Genomic DNA, 18,641 nt, shown 5'->3' on the forward strand with positions numbered 1-18,641 from the left:
CGTGGGAAAATTGAGTTATTAGCATAATATGTGACCATACCCATAACATCCTATATAAGGCAAAAGTCAAAATGTCATCATTCTTTAAGTAGCATGTGACATATGAAACTAGGGTGATTTCATGATTCTGAATCCATTCCAAGCATTAGTTTTGCACAAAAAAAACTCCTTGGGCTAAATTAGGCCATATCCATATGTCATCATTTGTTTATGTTTATTTATTTATTTATGTATACAACCACAAATGCCAACCGCTGGATTAAAGTTATACAATGACATGGTCTCATCTCATGTTAAAAACAATTTGACTAAAATTTTATTCAGATATTAGGAACTTGCATAAAGATTCAGATATTAAAAATGGAACTTGCATAAAGAACTTAAAAGCAACATGAACAAATTGCACCATCTAGTGGCTTGCATTCATGAATCCTCAGCTTCCTCTCCATTCAGTTTGTTGCGGAGGCTAGACAAGGAAGAAAACAAATGAGTTTAGTTGTAAAATATATAATTTTCTTAAACTGGACCATCTGAGAATATTTAGGTAAAATGAACAAGACAAACCCCTAAGTGCGTTTTGAATCTACTCCAACCCAACCTGCATGTGAACTGATCAAAGATTTAATGGAAGAAACAGAAGAACCTATAGGTTACAGTACGTACATATGACAGTGGACCAGTCCGTGTGAACTCACCTGGTGAGGTAGGAGTGGACATCAGAAAAACCGTGGTACTGTGCCAGAGGAAGCAGAATGCCAGTAGGACAGAGTCCCTCACGCGCCCGGCAGAAACTGCAGTTGCAAATACCACGACAAGGAGGGCACTGCCACTCCTGAAAGAGAAATAATGATCAAAGACAATACATTTGTTTTTACACTTTAATCCATTTCACAGCTAGAAGCTATGGCTATTTGGGGGTGCTTGGTACGGAAAAGTTTGGGTACCACTTTACTTTCCACAATGAGGATGCGCACAGCTAGAAGCTATGGCTATTTGGGGGTGCTTGGTACGGAAACGTTCAGGGGTACCCGTTTTTTTTGACAGATTGATTTTGAGACAGGCCAGGTTCAGCTACTGAACAGAACACGAGTTAGTATTTACATCTTTCATTCTTACCAGAATGTAGTCTTATAGCAGTGTTTCCCAAGCTCGAGACCCCAAAAATACATCACATTTAAGAATTTAACAGTGAAAATCACTGGTTTCTTTAAATATAAAACTTCATAAGGTAATTATTTCAGAAGAAGTTGGATTTTAAATAAAATGGGGACATTTAAAAAAAATATATAGGAAACAATAAGGATTGTGTCATGACCCTTAAAAATGTGTCCTGGCCCAATGTTTGGGAAACAGTGGTGCACATCGTACCTCCGATAACGAGGCTATAATGGTGCAGAATGAGATAGTTGAGACAAAGATAAGCGACTGTATCAAGAAGAAATGCGGTCTTGGCATCCTCTACAGAGAATGCACAGCTGCAGTGACCATGAACGCAGTACATGATTAGAGTTTTTCATTAGTTTTTATTTTGACAAGTTTTCAATTTCTGTTTTAAGTGGTTTTTAATGTGGGTTGGCTGGTTTAGTTTTGTAAGGCTTAGTTTAGATCTACAAGCTCACAACCCGTCGCTGTGAGTACTTTTGTTACTGTCCACCACAGAAGCTAACCAACCGGATCAAGAAGTGCGGTCTTGACATCCTCTCCGTATCTGTTCCTCAGGCACGGTCCACAGAACCCCACGCCTTGAATCCCACGACAATCCTCACTGCGGCAGCACGTCTTTGTGTCAATGGTCTTCTGTCTGCACTGGTGGCAAGTAGAGCCCTTGGAAGAAAAAAAGATATTGTTGGAAAATGTTTCAATGTATAAAATAAGTCATAAGTGATTGAAATCAGGAAAAGCCATGTCATGATATCCAAAATCCCAGATATTTAGTTTCATATCAAGATATGGACATAATATCAATACACTGCCGACAGTGCCGAGCCCAAGTGTGGGGTTGACTCGTTTCATTCTAATTAGGCAAGTTTTTCTCCAACCTTTAGTCTAAAATAAACAGCTAACAGGGATGCATTTCATAAAATGATTTGTTGTCCATAGGGTGTTCCGTCCTACACCTACTGTACGGTATATTCCTAAAATTACTGGCTAGTGATAATGGCTTGATCTTATGTTCTTCAGTTACAAGATATTTATTTCCACATTTTCAAGATTTCTTTCCCCCCCCAAATAGCTACCCTACAAACTGTTGTCATTTAGATTTCTAAAGGTGGCCTTACACTAGCCGATAATCGGGGATTTTTGACACGCCCGACCGCTCAAAGCGCGATCGGCCCGATCAACATCAAGAATGTTTGATATTTGCTCTGCCCCGCTCCTGATTATCCTGTAGTGTGTGGTGCTATCAGATTGAAAAAAAAATCGGCTAGTTATTTAAAAAAAGGACTTGGATAATATTTTCAAAAATAGTGGAAATAGCACCTCTACCAGCAGAGAGCTATAAGCTCAGCTTGTAGATCTCTTATTTGTGCACAACAACGTTGTATGGTGAAGTATAAAAAAGGGTGGTTAATCAGACCATTGATTTAGTTGTTTATAACTCTTCAATTGATAAGTAACTGATAGAATAATCAGAAACTACCTGATAGTTGCAGGCAGCCCTAGAAGCTTCCACATAATATTACCATCATAAAACGTTTTTTCTGACCATTTACAACTCAAGTGTAATTGAATGAGTGAGGAAAGTAGACTATTGAAAATGATTTGTCAAAACAGACTCAAGTCAAGCCCATGATGACTTGAGTTTGAGTTTCCCCTTTTCCTGGAAATGCTCCCACATGGGCTAGCCGTCAGCCAGCTGTGGCCATGCAGCTTATGAGAAATCAATAGAAAAAACGGCTAACCTCACAGAGCTCCTCCTCCAAGCTGAGCTCCAGCTCTGTCTCCTGGGGTGTTTGGGACTTGGGAGTCACACAACCCCATGGAGCGCGTCTGACGCCGAGCCAAGCTGAGCTCCAGCTCTGTCTCCTGGGGTGTTTGGGAGTCACACAACCCCATGGAGCGCGTCTGACACCGAGCCACAGGGTTCTTCCTGGACTCTCCTGCACTGCGCGGGGGACGCTGCAAGCAAGAGAAACCTCCATCTGACTGGCTTCATCAGCTTTACAACAAAAGTCATGTTTTCTTTTCTGTCATTTATTCAAGACACTGTGGGTGATTTGACCGTATACATTATTGAACCCTAGCTTCCCTATATTCTGCAAAAATGGCTGATCTACAAGCTTGTAGATCTGGGGGTACCGGCGGTAGATGCTTATGGTGCGTAGTACCACATAGGCTCCACACAGAGTCCCAGGTTTGATTCCCGAGCCCAGCGGCAGATGTTATACATGTCACTCCCAGACTCTCCACCAGTTTACTGTACTATCAAATAATGGCAGAAACGCCCTAAAACCCTTTAAAAACAATTGTGTTTATTGGCTTTTTTGACCAAGAGATTTGGGCCCTATTTGCCAGTGTCTTACCCCTCATCCCTGAACTTCTTTGCCTTTTTTACCATTTTGAAAAACATTTTTAAATAGTTGAAATAGCCGGTCTACAGGCTCACAACGTGTTGAAGTAGATCGGCTTTTGGAAGTATTTTAAAATGTTTTTCAAAATAAGAAGTTTAGGGATAAGGAGTAAGGCACGCGTGAAAATAGGGCCCTGTGTCAATGCTAGAACCCTGGGACACCATGGTCAACCAACTGAACCAAGTATAAAGTGTGTGTTTGTTGCAGTGCACAAAACACTCACCACGCTTTTCTGTTTTGGCTGTTTGGCTGCCCGTTTCTTCAGTAACCCTGCACCACCTGGCATCTTCTGCAGGTCTGCAATCAGCTGAGCCAACTGTTGCAGATGATTCAAAATTGTTAAAGAATCTCAGGCTTTGCCATGACAATACTGTATGTTGGAGGCAGTGTAGATGGGCAACAGTACAGTATTTCTGCATTGCAATTTCTCATACCACACACATTTTCCTAACTCCATCCTTGCTGAAGGCAATATTACAAAATGTACCGAAAACAGAATGAATGATGCTTTCACAAAAAGCTCCTGTTAAAAAAATAAGTGTTTTGTTTGGCCAGGCTTACCATTGCTTTATTTGCCTTGATGTTCTGAGCCCTCTTGGCAAGAAAAGATTCATCTTCTGGGTTCGAGTCAGAGTCTTTGGATGGAGATGGACGGGCAGCTGCTCTCTCCTCTTCAAATTTAACATGCTTTCCCCTTTTAGCCTTCTTTGACTTTCTTGATTCATCTTGTAGATTAGATTCAGAGTGTTTGGATGGAGATGGTTGGGCCACTGCAGTCTCCTCCTCTTCAAATCTAACAGGTTTTCCCCTTTTTGACTTTCTTAATTCAACTTGTAGATTAGCTTTGGAGTGTTTGGATGGAGATGGTTGGGCCACTGCAGTCTCCTCCTCTTCAAATTGAACAGGTTTTCCCCTTTTTGCCTTCTTTGACTTTCTTGATTCATCTTGTAGATTAGATTCAGAGTGTTTGGATGGAGATGGTTGGGCCACTGCAGTCTCCTCCTCTTCAAATCTAACAGGTTTTCCCCTTTTTGACTTTCTTAATTCAACTTGTAGATTAGCTTTGGAGTGTTTGGATGGAGATGGTTGGGCCACTGCAGTCTCCTCCTCTTCAAATTGAACAGGTTTTCCCCTTTTTGCCTTCTTTGACTTTCTTGATTCATCTTGTAGATTAGATTCAGAGTGTTTGGATGGAGATGGTTGGGCCACTGCAGTCTCCTCCTCTTCAAATCTAACAGGTTTTCCCCTTTTTGACTTTCTTAATTCAACTTGTAGATTAGCTTTGGAGTGTTTGGATGGAGATGGTTGGGCCACTGCAGTCTCCTCCTCTTCAAATTGAACAGGTTTTCCCCTTTTTGCCTTCTTTGACTTTCTTGATTCATCTTGTAGATTAGATTCAGAGTGTTTGGATGGAGATGGTTGGGCCACTGCAGTCTCCTCCTCTTCAAATCTAACAGGTTTTCCCCTTTTTGACTTTCTTAATTCAACTTGTAGATTAGCTTTGGAGTGTTTGGATGGCTCTGACTTGGTTTCAAATCCATTTTCAGAATCTGCATTCTGAAAGACAAACACAGCAAACATACCCGAACATTTGGCAAAAATAGCCAACAACATGCTCAACAACAAGAGAGCTTGTAGATTGGCTATTTTGGGAAACAATGGTTGGTGTACACAGGGAATAAAGGACCTATCCCTGAAACATCATGTTGTGAACCATGGCTAGAGCAGGCCAAGTAGATAGACAATAAGAATACGGTATATAGTATAATAGTGCAGTTTAAAAAGCGCCTCAGAATTTAATTCAGCCTTCCCATTGGTTTGTTAGACAGTGGTTCTCAAAGTGGGTTCTGTGGACTCTCAGGTTTCCTTGTTGAGGCCAGGGACCATTTGGTTCCATACACTCTGGGGGGTTTGGGGGGGGGGGGGGGTCCTTGAAATGAAAACGTTTGAGAACCACTGGCGAATAATTTTACAAATAAACTACAACTTGATGAGTCATAAGGCCTATCATATGGCTCATCAGTTATCATCATGTGACCTCAGGATCCTCAATTTACAGTTATGTCCCGATATAAGTTATAAAAATGATTGAAAATGATTTTTTTTCGGTGATTTGATTTTGTCACACACTAGTTGAGAGAGTGAGTGAGTGAATGACAGCCACGTTCCACAATGGCTTCGGGGCGAACAGCGGCAGCCTACTGTTATAATAGCCGCAATTTGCAACTCTAGATTTTTTTATAATGGGATGAATCTAGAGTTGCAATACCCTCCATTGACTCCCCACTCATCATTTTGCGTTTGCGATCTGCTTGTCTTAAACGACGTTAAACTCACCAACATTGCAGCTGTAGTCCAAGCTTGAATTAATCTCTTTCAATCTGCAAAGCTTGTTTTTCATGAAAATCCCCCGTAGACATGTTATGAGCTACTTTCTGTCAAGAAGAAGAAATGTTGGAGTTTGGAAGCACTCGTTTGTATTAAGGGGTCGCGCTGCTGCCTCCTGCATTATGTGCAAATGCGAAACAGATGCATGCAGGGACGTTCAGTGACTTACGACGAGCGCTTCCAAACTCCAGCACTTAGAAAAAGAATCACTTGCACAGAATTTCTTGACAGAAAGTAGCTCATAACATGTCTACGGGGGATTTTCATGAAAAACAAGCTTTGCAGATTGAAAGAGAATAATTCAAGCTTGGACTACAGCTGCAATGTTGGTGAGTTTAACGTCGTTTAAGACAAGCAGATCGCAAACGCAAAATGATGAGTGGGGAGTCAATGGAGGGTATTGCAACTCTAGATTCATCCCATTATAAAAAAATCTAGAGTTGCAAATTGCGGCTACTGTTATAATAGAATTCAAGCACTCAATGGAGCAAAAACTGCTATAATTTCAGTCGAACTTGAGTCAAAGACACATTTCTACACAAACAGCATACGCACGTTCAAGTCGACCTTTTCATGGTCAGAAAACCCGTAAAATGCTCCATCGGTTTCAGACTCCTCTGCAAAGACATCAGCCAGCCCTTTGGTGAGGAACGGGGAGTTCATTCCAAAAACACTCTCCTGAAGGGACATCATTTGAATCAATCCAAGATATTTCACTCAAACGTCCACAAGAAATACAACATGAATTTGAATTCATTCAAAAAGAAGTAGGACAAGTTACATTAGCCTACCATAATTATTGATGTTGGTAGCTTCACGAGCTCTTGTCCAAACTGCAGCAAGTTGAGCTGATGTCACGTGATGTATGTATTTAAAGACCTAAGATTTAGACCCGCCTTCTACCTAGATCATTATTGGATAGGTATAATTATCTAATTTGAAAACTAATGCACCACTGAACTGAACTGCACCCCTAGTGGAGTCATACGGAACTGTTGCCATTACCAGAACGTTTGTAAACAAACGTGTTGTAGGTAGGTATTTCTGGTTAGAATGTCCTAACTGCCAGTGCCCACAAAGCTATGTCTAGTAAGTAAACAATTTAATACGTTTACAAGTTACCAAGATTTTGAAAAGAGCAATACAAAAATGTGTAAATAGGCCTAATATCTTATGGGGTGGTCCCATGGCACAAAACCTTTTCAGATGGGGGTCCACAGCCAAATCAGTTTGACATGAAAATGTTTTAGAACCAATTGGTTCTAAGATCTTCTAATCTTAAAATTGTAATGCCAACTTTATATTTGCTTTGAAAGTATGATGAAATAGGGTAGGCCTAGCTCTACAATGGGTGTTGTATAGGGCAAGGTCGCTTCTCGCCCTCTTACTGGTGTTTAGGATCTTTATCTGGTATTCCTAAACACCAGTAAGACGCCCAGAGGGCGAGAAGCGACCTTGCCCCATACGGCAGACTGCTGGGAGAGCGCTGGCGCTTTGGCATGGGGGGTCAGATCATATCAAATGTGCTGACCTCATCACGTTTGTGTGGCTGTTTTCCTCCCAAGGAGTGTTTTTTGTGCAAAACTAATGCTTGGAATGGATTCAGAATCATGCAAACACCCTAGTTTCATATGTCACATGCTACTTAAAGAATGATGAAATTTTGACTTTTTTGCCTTATATAGGATGTTATGGGTATGGTCACATATTATGCTAATAACTCAATTTTCCCACGGGAGTTGAATTTCAAACTTTTAGTACATGTTATTAGACACCTTTAGAAACACATTGGTGAAGAAATTTCTTGGTAACGATTTAGTTCCCAGATTTTCATAGATTTCTCTTACTATCAAGGACACTTCGACAGTAACTCTGGGGGAGCCCGGGTTCGAACTGGCAACCTTGCGGTTACCATCCAGGCACTCTACCCCTGAGCCACCCCGGTTACACACCGGCATTCCGAAGCCCGCTATTCCGACGCACCACCTTTCCGATTGCGTGCACGCGTATGTAAACCCCATCGGATGAAAGAGAGCGATACGCGGGGGGGGGGGGGTAGGGGGGGAAATAAGGCATTCAACGAAATGTTTGTAAACTTAATGCATATACATGCCATTTCATTTCTAAAACTGTTCATTTCCTCTGGATGCCATCTCAATGTGTCCTGCTATACCTCTCCGCGGCATGACATCTACAACATCTCCATGTAGCCTATAGCTGTGAACTGACACCCCACTTCCACCACACTGCATGCAGATAGAGGTGGTGTTGTGGTGGTTTTGGCTGCAGAACGAGTCTCTCCCTCCCTGGGCTCTGCAGTGCAGCTCCTGTCCCCTCCTATCCCTGCAGCTGGAGCATCCAGAGCCAGATGCTCCGCAGCTCAGCCACCCTCTGTCCCGTCCCCGTCCCCCCCGTCCCCCCTCTCTCTCTCTCTCTGTCTCTCTCTCTCTTCCAGGAGGACGGTGCCCAGAGAGGAGGATGACAAACGCCTCTGCCTCCTCTTACTGACGCTTTTGGACGACCTGACTCCAGCCCCACACTGTTCCGACCGCCAGCACAAGATGTTGACTTAATGGAAGGGGGTTGGCCACCGACGGCTCCATATGCGTTCGTATTGGGAAAATATGGCATGGGTACAGGCTGCGGATCTGTGTAGTGTGTATTGAATAGGATTGGGTTCTTCCTCGTGCGTGCGTGTGTGTGTGCGTGCGTGCGTGCGTGCGTGCGTGCGTGCGTGCGTGCGTTTTCACCATGCCCAGACTGCCTGCATCCATCATGCCATGCCATTCTGGCAGGGAGTAACTCTCAGACAGCTTCAGTAACACATGCACGCTCGGTTAAATTGCCTGTTAAATTGTCCTGGTCCGTCTCTATCTTAGGTGTAGATTTTGCAGAAAGTGTCAAGTAAATGCTAGATTTCCTCCATGTGGTCGGAGAGAGAGTGATGGAGAGAAATAGAGAAACATTTAGTTGCAATACTGCAAGACACAAACAGGCCTATATACTGCGATACAATATAACACAATGTATGCATGTGTGCTGCCAACTATTGTGGATGCTTCAATTAACCCTAACCCCATCCAATGAATCTATTATCTTTTATTGTCATGTATTTATGAATGATTTTATAGTCATGCTTGTCAAGGAAATAGCTTGACACAAAGGCAATGATGATGCCTCTTTGTCAACCTTCCACATTCTCAGTGAGGAAAATAAATAACATGTCTCCATGCAACCAGATGGGAAATCAATTAGAAGGACATTATGACAATGAATATGTATATGTTCTGTTTCTCCACCTGAAACAGGCCCCAGTGTTTTGCAGGGCCCATGGTGTACGGTATATATCCAACATCAGTGACCTGCGAGAATGATCTGCATAATGAACTATACTCCGACACACGGAACTGTCTGCCGTGGATGTAATAAGATGTATCACTGCTGGGCCCTAATAGGTTTAGGTAATAGGTAATATAGGATGTCACTAATGATATCCAGGTTGCAAGCATAGAAAACAACACACCGTATTTAATCAGCCACGCGGCCGCTGCTATAGCAGCCTAATTATTAGCCTAGGAGGACTCTAGGCTGGGGTGTATACGTTGATTAGACATACTACTCCGACACGGACAGGCAAAGTCCGACAACATTGTCACTCCCGACATGTGTGGCCAGTTATAACTCTCCCGACTAACCCGTGGCCAGTTATAACTCACCCGTGGCTCCCGACATGCGTGGCAGGTTAAAACTAGCCCGTGGCAGGTTCAAACTAACATGTGGCAGGTTACAACTAACCCGTGGCAGGTTCAAACTAACCTGTGGCTCCCGACATGCGTGGCAGGTTAAAACTAACCCGTGGCAGGTTAAAACTAACCTGTGGCTCCCGACATGCGTGGCAGGTTAAAACTAACCCGTGGCAAGTTCAAACTAACCTGTGGCTCCCGACATGTGTGGCAGGTTAAAACTAACCTGTGGCTCCCGACATGCGTGGCAGGTTATAACTAACCCATGGCAGGTTAAAACTAGCCCCTGGCTTCCTGTGAGGTTAGGAAACACATGCACCCGTCCCTATGGGCTAATCAAGGCTTTTATTTTATGTATAGGCTAAGGAATGCTCTTTATAGAATATAAGATATGAGACCTATATTTTCCAATATTACCAAAATGAAGACTCATTTGTGATCACTGATCAGGAACAGTTGTTATAGACTACAGGCTATTTAGAAATTATTGTGTGAAGTATAGGCTATCCTTTTCGTAATTGAATAATTACATAATTTCATACTGACACTCTCAAAGCAATGAACTATAGCCGAGTCATGACAGACAGTATAGTAGGCTACTGTATATGTCATAGCACTTTGAATGTCATTTTAGCTTATGATGTTAACCCAGCACTTGAGTTAAGCATCAAGCTTAGGCCTAATAATAATAGCCTAAAACATCAATAGGACGACATAAGTATAGCCTATAGTCTGCAGAGACAACTATAAATAAACATTACCATTTGTCCAGTAGGCTACTGTTTGTCATTAATTATGAACGCATACATTTGTTTTAAGAGGTCATCTTTCGATATGGATTTGGCACATCGTGACATGAGCATATATAGGCTACTATAATAGGCATATAGCCTAATGAATGAGATGGTATGGTTTTCAAAAGCTTTTCTATCTCTATCTGACGCTAGGGGGCACAAAAGATCTACAAGTGGCGATGACATGCAGGATACACGGTGCAGTGACATATCCACACAGGACCACAACGTTCCTTTAACCCGTTCATTTTTTACCATTTCAGAGTTCAATTATCAGTTATCACTCCGGGCTCTACAGTGTATATATCTATAAATGCACCAAGTCTCTGTAGCCTTTACGTAGGGGCAGGGCCTACATCACAAGTATGTGACAATATTTGGGCATTCCTGACATATATGCATAAAAGGAACACAGACATAATAACTGGGTGGGACATGCATTTCCAACTTACATCATTCCAAGTAGGCCAGTGCCCAAACAGGTCTAGTTGTTCCAAACAGCGGCTGTGGGACATTTATTAATCATATTCATAATCCAGTCCACATTTCGATATAGGCCTAGTCCAAGTCCACATTTCGATATAGCCTATATGCTTTTACAAAACAACTTTAGCTTACTCTAGCCTACTTTAGCCTACTCATATGGCTACTTACATTTTTGGGTGTTTAAGCTTTGATTCATAAACTATACCGGTAGGCTAATCGATACTATACAGACCTGGGCTGGTCCTCCTTGATCGCTTATCAATTGAAAGAATGCCCTTCACGTGAACACGTGTAGGCTACGCCGGTGTCATGAGTGCGTGCGTCACGTGCATGCATGCATGCGCGCGCTCGTAAGTGGGGAGTCCTCATTTCAATTAAGCAGCGAAGAGGATCCTCAACTCCAAATGCACCATTAAGACAAATCACATGCCAATGCAGCTCTCCATCCATGTTTGATAATCTTCAAAAGAAACGAGTGGTTCGTTTTAGGTGCAGATAAAGTTATAAGAATGAAGCGAGGTGTCGAGGTCGAAAAGCCATAAGTGGCACATGGCGTTGTGCACGCGCGCTCTCCCGCGGGGTAGCATATAGGCGGGCATGCATGAAACTTTGCGGGAGATTTTGGCAAATATAGGCCTAGGTCTATACCTGCCCATCTGTCTGCGCATCTGAAGTGCATGATGGGGCCCCAAACATCCACGGAAAACTTTCAGAACGTGTGTGTGCGTGCGTGCGTGTGTGTGCGCGCGCGTGTGTGTGTGTGCGCGCGCGCAGTGCATGGCTATTGCTGAATGGGGACAGATTGAATCGGAGTGATTTTGATGGCTATATATTCATAGCTGCCACCAGCCACTTAAAATCTATTGTCATTTGTTATATAATTAAAATGATTAGCTATACACAAGACAACATAAACACGTTTCGTTTGTCTTTCGGCCAATGCCTACCTGGAACAGCTAGACACTGTATAAGTCTATACAATAAGTATAGGCTAAGCTATTAAGCAATTTTGAGTTATTGCCATCATGCCATGTGCTTGATTTGTTTCACGGAAATGCTTCTTTTGAAATTGAAGTTTATTGATACGAGTTGGCCTATTAAACATAACCTATAGTGTTTTCAAATAAATGCTTCAATTATAAATTCAAAGAACAAGACGGCATACCTTTTTACGTGCGCAAAAAATCCTTGCTATATACCGACTTTATAATGATTTGAACGTGTCAACGTTCATTTAAAATTAATTGTCCCCGCATTGTAACTCGCGCGGGCGCGCGCGTGTGTGTAGTCTGCATAATTGTGTCCCTTGTCAAGTCTCTCTCCGAGTCCTTAGATGTCGGACTAGTGCGCACGCATCACGCTAATTCAGGTTGACCGGAGCTCTTTCTTGCGACAAAATCGTACAGATGTCCTCAAATCAATAGATGTCAAAGAAATATGAAAACAAGCATGACACACACACACACACGAAAGCAAATTCTCTCGACTTCCCTCGCTGAATGGGAATGTGCCTCTATTCTCAGGGCGACAGATTAACCCATAGGCCTGAGGTAGACAGACACACTATCTATATAGCCTAATATGCGTCTTGATTTAGTGCATGGCCGCCATGGCGGCCTCATTTGAGGTGCCTTTTTCAGCAACGCAGGAGGGTTTGCATCTGTTAGGGTCCAATGTTAGTCTTAATTACTGCCCTTCATGTTCTCAATGGCCCTCAACCGTCTTTAATTAAAACCTCGATTGAGAGGGGAGGAGGGGGAGGGGGGATCTTGGGCAAGACTCTTACCAGATGGGATTCAAGCAATAATAAAGACTTTATCCTCCACTCACCGCTGTTGTCTCTGTATAGGCTACCATAATGCTGCATGCCCGCTCATATCAAAGCAGCACAGCACGCGGAGGGAATGCATGGCTCTGTTAATTACACATCATGTCTGTGATAACGAGTCGTTTGTGATTAGATTTAGAAACGTTTCATGTTTTACATATATCTCTGAGAAGACAGTAGCCTATATAGGACTGACATTTTGTATTTTAATAAATTGAGTGAGCTACTTGTTTTGTTGTGCGACAGAAATGTGGACTATTATAGGGGTGATAATAACAGGGATTATTGGGTTGCGTGAATTGCCTCAAATCATCTTCTGAAATTATCCAATGATTCCACAGAGAACTTTTCCTGCATGATGTGCTTCTTTTATAGATTCTGAGATTCTTTAGACAATTCTTCCTCCCAAAAATAAATCGCCAGCTGCTTATATAATTATCTATAACCAAATCAAATTTAACGTTGGTTTCTTTTCTTGTCTGTTGACTTTTTGAGAAATCGTCATGACTGTTTCCTATATTTCCCTTTCCCCTCTAGGGTTTTGCCAGGTGAAAGTGCAGCCGGAGGTCAGAAAGGGCTCCTTCATGACGTTTGACAGGCCTGGATCTCCATCCGACTCATATTATGTCTCAAGAACATGATTTCTTTCTTTCTTTCTTTCTTTCTTTCTTTCTTTCTTTCTTTCTTTCTTTCTTTCTTTCTTTCTTTCTTTCTTTCTTTTTAACTAACCATATCAATAATGCATCGTGAATTAAGCCACATTAGCATATTTTAAGATTCGTCACATTATTTATGAATATATCTTTGGTCTGAAAATCATCAGTGCGTGCATGAAACCGCACAACACAACACCGTCCCTTTTATATTCAAGACGGAGGAATTTGCAAAATAACAATCAGTTCAATTATCCTCAAAAATATTTACTCCAGGATAGAATTTGTCATCCATCCAGATTCCAGACAGAGAGAGATGGAGGGAGGGAGGGAGGAAACTAAGTGAATTCTTGCTGCACTAGCCTATATGTGTCCATTTTCCAGACGGTTTGCCGTCGTTATTGCCTGATTTAGTGTGTTGTTTTACAAACAGCCCGGGTTATATGTATCTCTGTGAGTTCACTTATATATACAGAGTTGCTGCTGCATCCATTTACTGAGATCTGATGTTGAGTTTGTCACATTCGGCGTTGCATCCTGTGGTGCCCGGCTATGTTAGTATATGAACTTAATGCGAATACGTCATGCTTGAGCCTCATTTATGGTTTCTCCAGCACGGTGTCTTTTGCCGAAAAGAATATGCGACGGTAAAACAATAAAATAAAAATAAAAACTTTATAGACTATATATAGTAGCCTACTTCGTCACACGATGGTGTCACTGTCACGCGTCGAATATTGCTTAAATAAGGCACAATCAGGCTTCTTAAGCCTATAAGCTTAAGATCAGTTATTTGTGCATGCATTCTTTCAAAGACTTAGTTTATTGATCATAACTATATATCTTTCTTTCAAATCTATCTCCACATTAACGGTTAGAATAGAAAGCACTTTATTCTTAAATGAACTCTGAAGAAGAAGGCTGTAATTACCTTCAGTGTATGTTGCTGCTGAGCAGGTGCTTTGGTCCTCCCTGCTCACCCACCCTGGCGGAGAGCAGCGTCAGGGCAGGTGATGTCATTAGTGAAATGATGGCTATTTTTTACCCGAACATCCCGCCCCCTCCCTCAGTCCACACCAGGATAGAAATGAACAGGAGTGTGAGAATAACGCGGGTATATAGGCCTATGTCTAAAATTAAACATGATTTCACCCAAACACTATAATTTACACATCTTAACACCAAATATTCTGTGTATAGGCGATATAGAGGCCCCCTGCACAAAATATTTCCAGATGGGGTCCGCGCAGCCAAATATATAATATTAATTTGGGGGTCCTTCCTTGACATGAACAATAGTTTAGGCCTATGTAGAGACAACGTTGAATTATCTGGCGCTGTTGCATTGGGCATATTGGACACAGAATCATATAACATATAATATTTTGACATATATCATTTTAATTCTCAAATGGTTGCGTCGTGGTATAGGCTACATATAGCCTCTATACCAAAGCATGGTTCTAACTTCTGCAACGGTTCTTTGGGGTGGTTGAGGAGGTGCTGCTATAGCATCACTCAAAGAACCTGTGGTATAGGGTCTTGTTTCATTTGACAAAGTTGCTAGCCTGCGCCAAAATAAGTTCCCTACATGATTACGAGCCAAATAAACACTTTTAGTAGGATTTTTAGCACACGTTTTATTACAAATAATATAATAAATAAGACAAACACGAAGTTGGTGCCTTTTTTGGTCAACTATAGGGAGCAAACAATATGGAACAAGCACGATATTTATAAATAGAGAAAGGGCCATGCAACTGTGCATTAGCTAGTGTGCAAGTTGCAACACACCTGCTATATTATAGGCCTACTTAGTTTTATATGCGAAGCTATAAAGGCAGCATCACATAACACCATGCAGTTACACAGAAGAATGCACACCCTCAGATCTGTTCACGGGTTTCCAGAATCCTGCAGACAATATACTATCCTATATGTATGAGGGAAACTTTTCCATTATAGCATTTTCAACGTTTTGTTCTGAAGGCCACATAAAAATGCAAACTAAAATGGTTTTAATAACGGAAATGTGACCTACATTGTCTGCAGGTATACATCACATTTACACCAGTTGGTCCAATAAAGGTCATGGTTATTTGTACACTCTCAGAGTGAAATAAACATTGATGCTTTTAATGCACGGACGATTTCTGATGTGACCCATCTATTCTCCTGTTACTGTATCACTGCTGATTTGCTGACTCAAGGCAGCTGCTTGACTCTAGCAGAAAGTTTCTGGAAAGCACAACAGCCGAATTCACAAGGCAGAACGCACACACAAATAAATCAAACACATTAGCCTACTCGGTATGTGAAACAGAAAAAACAATGTATATCCACGTATGTTTTTTTAGGGGCGATAATGAATGGCCGCATGCATGCAGTTTTGAGTGTTTGTGTAAACACAAACATTACGTAAACACAAACATTGAAAACAAAAGTGCATGGACGAAAATTGAGATAATGTATATGATGATAGATATATGAGCCTATAGTGCCTGACACTGCCTAACAGTGTCAGGCACCATGGGCCTATATAGTATTTTCTTTCTTCAGCACAATTTGTATGAAAGGGGACGCTTCTGCAAAATGTGTTCAACTTCTGGGAATATACCACTGGAAAAGGGGGACGACGACGACGACGACAAGATTGAGAAAGTTCAAGTTCGAGGTGGTCTGCCAGTTGCTCTCGGTGGTGCTGAATCCAACAACATGCCACTTTAACTGATGCGTAATTGTACCTCGCCGTGCGCAATTAACTGCGTCGCCGCGTCCACTAGCTATGTAGCTCGCGCATAGAAGTCCACGGTATTATTATTAACACTTTATTTTGAACGGTGCAATACGTTTCCATTAAAACGTTATTAAACGTGCATGCAGGGGGAGTGACGAGCTCTCATTTGTCTTGTCAGTACATATCTGACAAGCTCGTTAGCTCCTATTTTCCCCTGTCAGCTCACAGCGCGACACGGACACTGACTACAGCAGCCACGACTCCTGGCAAGTGAGTGATAAATGCATGCGCGCCTACTCAGCCCTGCGCAAACAGCAGCATTATTGTTGCCAGCACGGGGCATCTGAATCAATCACAGGAAAGTCTGCTTGGCAGGTGTCAATCTTGTATTTTTTTTTATTTTTTTTAATCCAACCCACTGTCAATCTTTAATCTAATTTTAAGGGTCACAGATTTGGAGCATATTATCCCCTCGTGTTCTCTCCCGTGCACTGCAGTATAGTTAGACCACGCGCAATCAGATCATTATAGAGGCCTCTAGATTAGAGGTGTGACAAATTGAATGGTTGTGAATATTTTTTTGGGAACAAATTGAAGATCTCGTTATCTTGCAAAAAAAAGGGGAAAAAAGAATAAGGACACTTAATGGCATCTTTACGCTTGCTGCACTTTCAGATGCAATAGATCGAAGTGAGCCTTGTCACGTTGAGCCAAAGTGAATTCCTAACATCCAGGACGGTGCCTGTCTACTCCGGACAAATTGCATCCAATCACCCCGGGGGAATTCGGCTAATGTCTCGATCCAGGGCCGGGCAGCATGGCATGGGGAGAAAACAAATCAAACAGCACACAGTCAGAGCGTGTAGGGCTTATTAAAACATTTCACACAGGGGGAGAGAGACATGAGAAAGGGAGCGAGAGAGCGAGATAATGGTGTGGGGTTAATTATGCTATACTCTTTAGTTTGGAAACTATGTCCATCTAAAACTGAAGTGATGATATATGCCTGATCAATCGAAAGGTTGAGCTCATATATGCCCATTTGATTTATATGGGCCCAATCATTTCAGCTGCACGTCCCACACCTTTTGCCAAATCAAGGCCTTTCTTTAAATAATTATGTCTAGGCGAAATAGTTTTAACTGAGAATAAACGTTTTATTTCAAGAATATATGAAACAATAGCCATGTTAGCTTGTTGATATTCAGACTCACTTACCTCCTTGCGTCCTATTAATCCAAATGGATCAAACCAGTGGTCGTTGGACCAGCCCATACCCGCGTGCAGGCAGGCAGGCTGTGTCTGTGGCTGTCCAGTAACCGTGGTCCGTGGTCGGGTCGCAGACAGTGTGCTCCAGCGGCAGTAAACAATCAACCCGCCATGACGCAGACATGAGGCTATAGCAGCATAATGTTCTGCATGGCTAGAGAGGGGAGGTCGATCATTACAGAATTTGTTTTAAATTTGATCAGTCTGAGTGAGCAAGGGATTGGCATTCCCTCGAAAAGCTTAAGGGTTCAGTTTTGGAAAACAAATACTCTATAATAGCTAATAGGTTCCCTATTTACAGCATATTCTAATCTAGGCGGATCAGCTTGTAATTTAACAAGCAAAGCACACCTATAAAAAGATAAAAGGATCAATTTGAGCTCAGACACATGCATACATTTAACATATGATTGTTTTTCAAAACTTAAAAGACACTTAAAGACACACACACACACACACACACACACACACACACACACACACACACACACACACACACACACACACACACACACGCACGCACATGTACACACACACACACACACGCACGCACGAACGCACACGCACACACACACAGTGTGACACTGTCACTGTATATTAGAGAGACAGCCACTGTCACATGTAGAGAGAGAGAGAGAGAGAGAGAGAGAGAGATTGTTGGATGCGTGGTGACGGTAGAGGGAAAACCGGCTGGACAGATTTGCGTTTCCGCCTGATCGGGTTCTGAAGAGCGTGTCTGTGTGGGAAGGGGAAAGGGAGCACCTGGTCACAGCCGCCGTATCCCATCTCGTTTTATTGACAGCCTGATAAGCGGCGGACCCGAGCCGTGCCGTTTCCAGCGCGGATGTCGAGAACCCTGCTGCGTTGCACAGTATCAAGGCCCCTTAATGGTTGTTACTCCAAATAATGGTCCCAAACACAAGCCAGTTCTGACTGCCCCGTACCTGCGCCGTCCCACTCTCTTCCTGGGAGACCAGCGGCGGAGCGGTTGTCCATTTGCTCACATGTCTTGTTCAAATTGACACAAACATCAAAAGGTTGTGAAATGGGATTTGCGAGGCTTTTAGCCTGCCTTGGTAAAAGGGAAACCGAAGGCCCATTACGAGTTACGGATGACTTTAAAGGGCTATAGTATACGGGCTACAACATAAATAAAAAACGGTGTTGTAGT

The 18,641-nt window shown here is 42.4% G+C and overlaps 1 protein-coding gene across 1 annotated transcript; it reads right to left on the minus strand.

The window, feature by feature from the left end:
• Window positions 1–242: 242 nt before the first annotated feature.
• LOC306919646 (uncharacterized protein) lies at window positions 243–17,476 on the minus strand (the record flags this gene model as incomplete). The annotated part of the gene is made up of 6 exons (XM_079496202.1): window positions 243–466; window positions 696–832; window positions 1,672–1,824; window positions 2,904–3,101; window positions 3,796–3,888; window positions 17,420–17,476. 6 exons carry the CDS (start codon window positions 17,474–17,476, stop codon window positions 424–426), a joined length of 681 nt encoding a protein of 226 aa, XP_079352328.1. The 3' UTR covers window positions 243–423.
• Between the last annotated feature and the right edge of the window lie 1,165 nt (window positions 17,477–18,641).

Source organism: Electrona antarctica (genome assembly GCF_951216825.1).
Source record: "Electrona antarctica genome assembly, chromosome: 3".
NCBI lineage: Eukaryota > Metazoa > Chordata > Actinopteri > Myctophiformes > Myctophidae > Electrona > Electrona antarctica.